This window comes from Pygoscelis adeliae, unplaced genomic scaffold (genome assembly GCF_000699105.1).
Source record: "Pygoscelis adeliae isolate BGI_AS28 unplaced genomic scaffold, ASM69910v1 Scaffold47, whole genome shotgun sequence".
NCBI classification, from domain to species: Eukaryota; Metazoa; Chordata; class Aves; order Sphenisciformes; family Spheniscidae; genus Pygoscelis; species Pygoscelis adeliae.
In genome coordinates this window covers 1,839,379-1,849,037 of record NW_008825255.1, presented here as the reverse complement: position 1 = coordinate 1,849,037, position 9,659 = coordinate 1,839,379, and the positions used below count along the sequence as shown (strand labels likewise).

Here is a 9,659-nt window from a genome sequence, read left to right as displayed (position 1 = left end):
CTTCTCCCAAGTAACTGGCGATAGGACGAGAGGGAATGGCCTCAAGTTGCGCCAGGGGAGGTTTAGATTGGACGTGAGGAAAAATTTCTTTACTGAAAGAGTAGTTAAACATTGGAACAGGCTGAGTCACCATCCCTGGAAGTATTTAAAAGACGGGTAGATGAGGTGCTTAGGGACATGGTTTAGTGGGCATGGTGGTGTTGGGCTGACGGTTGGACTCGATGATCTTGGAGGTCTCTTCCAACCTTAATGATTCTATGATTCTATGATTCTATGATAAAACATATTTCATTTTAATAGATTTTAAAAGTGTCTCCTAAAGACAGATGTTTTAAGTCAGACATTCTGTATTACCAGATTCAAGTCCCTGGTGTTCGGGATTATCCTGAAGATCTTGATGAGAAGCTATTGTGACCATTAATGCAGAATCTGATTAAGTTTTGTGTAACTGAAAAAGCTCTGGAAGACTTAAAGAAATTATGACAGTACATTAATGGGTAGAGAGGGACAATTACTAATTTCACATTTGACATTTGGATGTCAATCCTTGCAAATTTGTTGAATGCCTAAAAGGGAATTCAATTAATAACAATTTTTAAAAGAAGATAATAAAATTAATGCCAGCCAATATAGTTTAAGAGAAAATAAAATTAAACTATAACTTTGGTGGGTAACAGTAATAGTGTTAAGAGGATATGTTCCAGCTTCTGTAAGACATTCCACTTGGCACTGCTCAAGATTCTGAGTGAGAACCTGGATTGATGCAAGAGAGCATACTACACTGCGAGTGGATTTGAAAACTGTTTAAAATTCAGCTGTAAGTTGACTGTCATCAGAGATTTTCTAGCACAATCTTCCACAGCCCTTCTTTACATTTTATCAGTATTTCATTTTATCAATATTGGTAAAGTTTTCAAAGACATGAAAGTCTGTTAAGTAGTTAGCAATGAAGAGGTCACTGAGGTAGAGCAATCTGAATTGCTGGGTCTTGAAAAACCTCTTTACTTTGGTGTGATCAGATGTAGAGATACATCTTTAAGAACAAACTGCCCAGGCAGCTATTATAAAACGGCCACCTTATCCATCCTTCTGAGGCAGTGTCTCTGAAAAGGAACTTGGCATCATGTGGGCTGAATGGGCACTCCGGTAGCATATGAAGCCAAAATGTTCAGTTGGGTTGGTCTTTAAATGAAATTATCATTTATATCATATTTGGATGTAACAGCAGGGGAACAAGATTAAGAAGTGTATGGGGCCTGGCTGGACAGAGTTAACTTTCTTCATAGCAGCTTGTATGGTGCCGTGTTTTAGATTTGTGACCAAAACAACACTGATCACACAGTGATGTTCTAGCTATTGTTGAACAGTATTTGCACAGTGTCAAGGCCTTCTCTGTTCCTCACTCTGCCCCCGCAGTGAGTAGATTGAGGGGTGAGGAATATGTTGGGAGGGCACACAACCAGGCACATGACCTGAACTAACCAAAGAGATATTGCATGCCATATAACATCACGCTCAGCAATAAAAAGGGAAAAGAGGGCATTTCAGGGAGGCTAGCTATCTTTTACTCAGGAACTGGCTGGTCATTGGTCTACCTGTGGGAGGTGGTGAGTGATTGCCTTTGCATCACTTGTTTTGTTTTGTTTTTTTTCTCTCTTCTTCGACTTATCCTTCACTTACTGAACTTTTTTTCTTATTTCAACCCCTGTGTTTTCTTGCTTTTACTGTTCCTTTCCTCTTTGCCTGCCCCACTCAGGGTGTGGGGGTGAGTAAGCAAGTGGCTGTGTGGTGCTTAGCTGCCTACTGGTGTTAACCCACAAGTGGTAAAGTAATGTAATCATCCATCAAAATGCCCTTACCAGGGTAGCCAGCAAATAAATAAGAAAAAACATGCTGTTTACTGAATGTTTGAATAGCTCAATTTGTAAAACTTCAGGAAAACAATGCTTAGGGATGATTCAATCATAACTCCATGACATAAAAAATGAGAAGCAGGAATCATGACAAAATACTGAAGGTAGACACATTCAGACCAGGGACTACATAGACAGTGACATTAATTAACCATTGGAAAAACTTTCAAAGAGCATTAGGAGAACTTCCATCATTAGAAGTGTTTAAATTCAGCTTTCACATTTTTAAAAAAAATATTCTGGTAGATCACATAAAAATGAAAACAGTTAGAACAATCTCTCTTCATAATGTGTCATCATAATGCGTGACACTGTCTTCATTCCCTCTCTGTAGAATTTATATATTACCTTCTTTTTTGTTTGTTTCAGTTCTGCAACACTACCTGTTACATTTAAGTGTCTAGAAGAAATAAATGGAGTGGACAAACGAGTTACAAGATTTGTACTCCCAGTTGGTGCTACAATTAATATGGATGGAACTGCTTTATATGAGGCTTTGGCTGCAATTTTCATTGCACAGGTTAACAACTTTGATCTGAACTTTGGGCAGATTATCACAATCAGGTACAGAAGCCATTATTACCTACATCTAATAAAAGCTAAAAGCACCTTTGTGATCACTCCTTCTTGCTGTTCTATGTGGGATTAAACAAAAGCATCTAGAGCTAAAAACAAGAACTGCTAAAGTAGCTGACTAACTGTAATGATTTACATCTTTTGCACAGAAAAGGCCCCCCAGCACATATTCTCCATCAGGTAAACCTTTAAAAAACTGTAACATGATACACCTATCACTGCACTTAGTAGAGTCAACAAGAACAGACTTTTAAATTTTCTTTCTTAAGAATTCATGTCGCTGTTGGGAGCTATAGACTTACAATTAGTACCAGGTTGTTTATAATGCATGTACAAAGCAGTAGCATAAAAGTGTCACAGTGCTAATGCTAGGAGAGGTAGTGTTTTCCTAGTCCTGACGGTCTCGGGATACAAGTAGAGCAAGCTGTGTAAGGAGCAGTAATACCTTTTATTACACCAGCTGATAGAGGTGGAGGAGATAGGTATGTTTTCCAGCACACAAGCCTTCATGTTTGAAACAGAACAGCAAACAACCCACTAAGTAATAACTGATCTGCATTAATTTCATTCTGTTACTCAAACAGCTTAAGAGAAAAGGGTGATGGCTGCATGTGCAGAAGAAAGAAATGTCAGCAAGAGGAGAGAAGGACACTGTAGGACAGCGAGACAAGTATTTATCACTCAGGAACACTGAAAGTTCAGATATGGTGAACTGGCAATGTAAAAGATTTTCAAGCAGAACTGCTTCTGTCCATAAAACCCACCAGCTTAATTCAATATTCATCAACAGAAGGCAAAACTCTGCCTTCACACTCCAAGGCAATAGTTCCACATTCATTAGTACTAGAGCTGCTCCCTGCCAAACCACCTGACAAAACAAATTCTTCCTAAACCAGGTGTGAACAAGCATATTTCTATCAAGTTACTAGACTGTATGATTCAAGGCTTCTGGCAGCTTTCTGTTTTCTGATGGCAGAATGCCAACTGCTGGAGGACAGATACTTCACCTGGCATGAAGTTATAGTGAGATTGACAGACAATAAAAGTTCTTGCATTAGATCTGCCAGGACAAAATTACCTCTTCAGCTTTTCTTTTAACGTGTTTGAGCTTGTGGAATGAGTTTGTTCAATGGGTGGGGGCATGTAGCTATAATGTTTTTGTCTGGCCCTTAGCATCTAGTAGGGGATTTACCACTTAACAAAATCATGTTTCGAGGTTTCTGGATAAAGGTTTAGTGTAAACATTTTGGATTAAGATCCACACTTCCCTGCAGCTATGCAGTATTCAGATAAGGGACTGGGCTCATCTTTTTATTTACTACTGAGCAAATGCCTTCTTGCTTCATATCTGGTTTTAATGTCTGCCAGATGATAAGCAGAGTTTATTATGGAAGTCAATTAATTGCTCTTGCCATCTCTTTGCACAGCATCACAGCTACAGCTGCCAGTATTGGTGCTGCAGGCATTCCTCAAGCTGGACTGGTCACCATGGTCATTGTGCTTACATCAGTAGGTTTGCCTACAGATGATATCACTCTTATCATTGCAGTGGACTGGTTCTTGTAAGTATTTTTATGGAGTCACTAAGGGCTTAGACCATATTTAGAAGTGCAATAGCCAGGGACATTCTGGCAATACTGCAATCAGTGGTGTACTACTTTTGCTGTGGAAGGCAGTTGGAAAGAAGTGTTAAAAAGAATCATAATTTCTTGCAATTAATATATTTTCTTAGAGCAGATGGTGAGGAGTGTTACCTAATAGTTCCTCTTGCATGCAAAAGGGTTACTTAGAAACCTGGATCCTTAGGGTACTAAGAAAACTTTCAGACACACTGTAATTAAATTAGCAAAGAATTGCTTTAGTCTTCTATTTTTTGTAGGATGGCAATGAAAACCTTTCCATCAATCAGGCTCAGAGCTGGTTCAGACCCAACCCAGTTCATTGCAGCCCTGCTAACTAATCTTGGAAAGGTTCATGTCTACCCCATGGACACAGAAATGAAAAACAGTTGTGTTAACTCTCTTATTCAGCCACCACAATGTATTGCCCCTCAGTTTTTCCATTCCTCTGTCTGTAGAAGACTAACTGACACCTGTAGGTATATGGGGAAATCCCTTAGCTCCAGGAACTAAATCAAAGGCAGAAGGTTTCCTCTGACCTCTATTTCATCTAACCCCTATTAGTTATAGTTTCCAGAGGCTTTTACCCTTCAGTCTTCTCAAGTGATCCCTGCAAGAAGTTGCTTGTGTTGTTATCAGAACATAAAGTCTTCAAATGATTATCTAACCACATGCCCACCGCCTTGTGTAGGTGGACGCTTATTGAATTAACAGTGCCAGTTGTTCCTCATCAAGCTGCCTCCTACATCTGGGCATAGCCCTCTAAGAGGGCTGAATTGTTGTAGTTTAATTTGAATTATTTCAGCAGAATTCCACCCTAAACTACTGACCCTAACAAGGTAGATTCTCATTGGCTTACATGTTCAGAGGTTATAAACCCAAACCACCAGAGTATAGAAATGCCCCTGAGAAGCACCTGCCATACGCTCCCTTTGTCATCCTCATCACACAGCTGTTTCTTGCTGTGAAGTTGCCAAGAGTATTAACACATTTTGTGACTCCAAATCCTAGTATATTTGTTAATTTCTGTTGAAGAAATCATGGCATTAACTGTTCAGATAAATGAATATACATAAAATAGCTGAATCTTCTAGAAGCTATTTAAAGGCCATTTTAACAGCTAGTCTGCATGCTTCCCTGAACAAGTGGTGAAATCAAGGCTAACTTACTATTTCTCCTTAGGGATCGTCTCCGTACCACTACCAATGTCTTGGGAGACTCCATTGGAGCAGGAATTGTTGAACATTTATCACGGCACGAGCTGAAGAACAGGGATGCTGAAATGGGTAATTCTGTGATAGAGGAGAATGAAATGAAGAAACCATACCAACTGATCTCACAAGAAAATGAGAGTGAGAAACCATTAGATAGTGAAACCAAGATGTAGGGTAAAGAAAGCATGAGACCAACACTACAAGTGTGGAAAACACACATTTTTTCCAGCCATTTATATCTTGAATTCACCAAGTTCACTTATTCCTTGTTTTCTCCCTTTATGCTAGCACTGGAAAGAATTAATGAAAATATATTCCAAATTAGCAGTGATCATGGTATATGTTGGCTTCCCACTTAAAAAAAATTAACAGGCAACAACACTGGTCCTGCTAGACATGTGCTAACTGAGGATGAAAAAAGAGAGATTGTCAATTAAATAAAAACAAAAATCAGTGTATATGTTATCCAGTCCTGTGAACTTTTTTTTTTAATGAACTGGAAAGTAAAAACAGGTAACAGAGCTTGAAAATGGTTTTATTTTTTTAAATACCTGTTGCAAAATTCCTAACATCTATAAACACACAATCAATACTTCTAACTTGATAACTGCATCCAGCTATGTAAACTAACAGGATTTTTGCTTTTTTATCTGATTTTTTCACTACAGTTTAAATACTAGCAGGACAATAAAAAGAAGGACATTAATTGAAAGGATAAAAAGGGAGAAGATATACAAATAAAGAAAAAATACCCAAAATCAGCACTTTTATCAGCTGAGTTGAAATACTTCTGAGAAAGTTATTTTAGCTAGACACAGTTTTCCGCATTAGCCTCAGCTGATCTTGACAAAAACTTAGCCTACTCAGCTCCCACTGACTTGCAAACTTTTATGTATGTATGCATGTACCTCCAATCTGGATTTGCCCCCTTAATTTCAACAATCCAGTTGAACAATCTATGTGTGTAAGTGTTTGTAGGAGCAAGGCCCTAGGCTGGGACAGAAAATGTGTCTTCATCTCTGTTTGGAAAAAAAACACAGCATGCTCTGGGTATGCCAATTATCTACTTAATAACCAATAACAAGAAGAGAAGGCAGTGCTAGCCTTCTGCAGAAGGTGCAGAAGGGTGAGATGCTCGGATCCTAAAGGGACTGGATTCTAAATCTGAATCCCTGAGACCAACAGGAGGTTTTCTGATTGGAAACCTCCCAAATGCTTGATCATCCCACTGATAAGTTATAGACCTGTTAGCTGGATTCAAATTTTTCCATCTGGAGAAGAAGGCTCCCTATCTCAATGTGAAATTCGAAATCCTTGTGTGTTTATCAGTAGCATCTCAAAAAGAAAAAATAACCCTTTAGAAAATAAAACTAATGGGTGCTTTTTTACTTTTTACTAGGAAAAATATATAAATTTCAAAACAGTAAATACTATAATAAACATTGAAATTTTAATTAGAAAGGATTTTAAAGCGCAATATTGTAGGTTTCTTTCAGGGAATAGATAAGGAAGGAATGAAAAAAGGGAGACAATGCACTTGTAATCCTGTGGCTTTTTTTGTTCATTTCAAGATTATTCCCTGATGAAGCCCTTTTTTAGAAAAATAAATTATGTATTTTTTCCTTTTTGCCTTGTATTATTATAGAGGTTAAACTGGAAATTTTTATAATGCAGTTACAGTTGGGTGAATGAAAAAATATTAATCATCAGGCACAATAGTGTTGAGTGATCTTTTTTATTAAAAAGTTCAGTTGTCTTCTTTCTCCCTTCCCCTACCAAAAATTCTGATGATGGAAATGAAGGATTCCCTTGCAGTGTCCCAGTTGCCACTCAGAAGACATTCAATATGTTGCTTCTGTCACTAAAAGAACATAAATATGGTGTACAAGTAACTGTAGTGATAATGTCAGCATGCTGGTTGAAGGCAAATATTTTCCCAGGCAAGACTGTTTTTTTTATGACTGAAAACTCCTGCCCATCTTCTCCAGTTGAGTAACCCAGACAATACAAGCAGGAACTCCAGTGAATGAAGTGAGCAGAGTTTAATACAGAGCATTGAGCAGTCAAACCAACAAAGCTCTAAATGAACCTCTGACTGAAAGAAAACAAGTACGGGGTTTTTTTTTTTTTTGCTAAGAGAATGCAAATCTAGGATACAGACAGGCATTTGCTGGTATGTAATTAGAGATATTTTTATATAGATACTGTATTCAGAATGTGTGTATAAACATTAACTGTAGAATTTATGGCATAACAATTTAATTTTTTGTTAAGATTTTGTTTGGAAATACATTGCAAAGACAATGTAAATGGCTGTCTTTCTATGACATCAGCTGAGAAAAATGTATTGTGTCACAAAGAATGTGATCTTCTTTTATACTAACTTTGTTTCTTATGGAAATCAGGTATTATAGAAAGATTCCCTTCCCCATCCCTCCTTGGTTCTGCATTGGTATGCACCCAGAGTGGATTGAGAAACATTACTTTGTAGATGTATTTTCAATAAAAATAGTTTTACATTACTGCTTTTTTGTGATGTAGAATTTCTTTCAAAGGCTCTGTAATAGGAGCTTCACACAAACTCAGAGCTGACAAACTCATAATGTAGGATTTCAGGAATTCCAGGCCATTTTATACAGCAGGGCTTTGATATACCAGGGCTTCCTCACTTCAAACACCTGCTTACAGTTGCATGATCAAAAATAAATAAGTAAAGGGGTGACGGAGGAACATTAAAAATTAAAAGAACCAATGTTCATCTTACTTAAGTTCATTCAAATTCAAGTATATACATTTCTATTGATATCTGCAAAATACTAAAAAAATAAGTATTTACATTTTCATTGATTCAGCTACTGCAAAGCTGCCAGTTTGGATGTATAATTAGATGGTCCAAAACCCTCATTGTCTGGGGTATTACAGCATGGTAACATTACAGCCATCCTAGGCAATCCACTGTTTTTCTCACAGAAGTGGTTTGTGGTGGTGTCAGGGTTCATCTGGCAACAACTTCAGCTGGCAGTTATCATCTAATTGAAGTGAATGTCTTGTCAGAAAGACTAGGAAGGTATAAAAGACAGAAGCTGAATCACTTGCATCCGGAAAGCTGTGTTGGTCGGAGCAGATGGAGGCAGCAGGGAGAAGTCCTGCCTTCCTGAACATACACCAACAAACCACTGGACAATGACGTCTATGAATTTGTCTGTGGTTTTTTGAGTGAAAACAACATACAATGCAACCAGTTTTGTAAAAAAAATTTCAGAGAAGACACGGTGTTCTAAAGTGCATGAGCATAACTTTTCCCAATTTTTTTCTAGTTACCTACACATTCATTCACTCAATCCAGGTAAGTATCTCTGTGTTTCCAGAATTACTATCATGATGGGAAGAGCTAAAGAAAGAGGGTTAGTGTATCACTTGGAGATATGACTGGCACAGTGGCCTTGCTTACTCCTCTGTGCCCCCATGCAGAACAAAGATCTCTGGTATTCCATAATTTTTCAGCAGTGTTTTCATTTGGAAATTGGGGTACGAAACAGTCATGCCATTCTTAGGTGAGAATCTATGTCTCTGTAACAGTGTGTGGCCAGTATAAAGCAAAGTGATCATGCATGTGGAAAATCAACTACTGGCACAGGAAAGTAATTCTGTCTTCCTTTCTGAAGGACTGAATTTGTACAAGTGACATTTGTGTTCCAATGCAGGCACAACTGATATGAAATTCAGGGCTTTTTTTTTTCATCTAACCCTGTAACAAGTGCTTGGTTTAATAAAGTTACAATGGAAATGGTACAGAAGAGTGTATCTTGCTTCTAGTGTCATCAACAGTGTGCTAGTTGTGCTACTTGCGATCAACAGTGTGTGATCAACTTGCTTCTAGTGTGATCAACCATTTCCCAGAACAGGATAAAAAATCTGAGATGAACTGATAGATCACTCCCTGTCTGGATTTCTGTGCCATTTTTTTAAAGAGATTGGCTTACCCTGGAAGCATGGAATAAGATGGAGAAAGACTCCTGGAAGATGGAGAAAGAGTTCTACACCTCCATGCCAAACTGAAAACCCAGACCTGCAACATCAGTGAGGTGCCAAGATACCTTCTGATAACAAAGAGAGCTGTAGTCAGATGATATAATCCTGCATGATGAGCCCTCTCCTTTCCCTTCTTCCCTCACCTGGCTCCTCAGATGTCTCTAAGATACCCAAAAGGATCTAAAATTCCAAAATTTTAGTATAGAAGCACTTCCATCTCTAACGAAAGTTTTTCTTCAACATGCTTCATTACACAACTAGGGCTGCACAAATAATTGATTTTTCACTTCAGTGAGAGAACTGAA

General features: G+C 38.1%; 1 protein-coding gene across 4 annotated transcripts in view; it reads left to right on the top strand.

Annotated features, from left to right (window-relative positions):
* SLC1A3 (solute carrier family 1 (glial high affinity glutamate transporter), member 3) overlaps positions 1–5,937 on the top strand; it is a 67,737-nt gene extending 61,800 nt beyond the window's left edge. For 3 of the 4 annotated variants that reach the window (XM_009329443.1, XM_009329444.1, XM_009329440.1), the window contains 3 exons: positions 2,283–2,477; positions 3,917–4,051; positions 5,291–5,937. In XM_009329443.1, coding sequence (XP_009327718.1) covers positions 2,283–2,477; positions 3,917–4,051; positions 5,291–5,495 — 535 coding nt within the window. In that variant the 3' untranslated portion in view covers positions 5,496–5,937. The remainder of the gene's footprint in view (positions 1–2,282; positions 2,478–3,916; positions 4,052–5,290) is intronic. The other variant, XM_009329442.1, reaches the window with a different exon arrangement.
* The last annotated feature ends 3,722 nt before the right edge of the window (positions 5,938–9,659 follow it).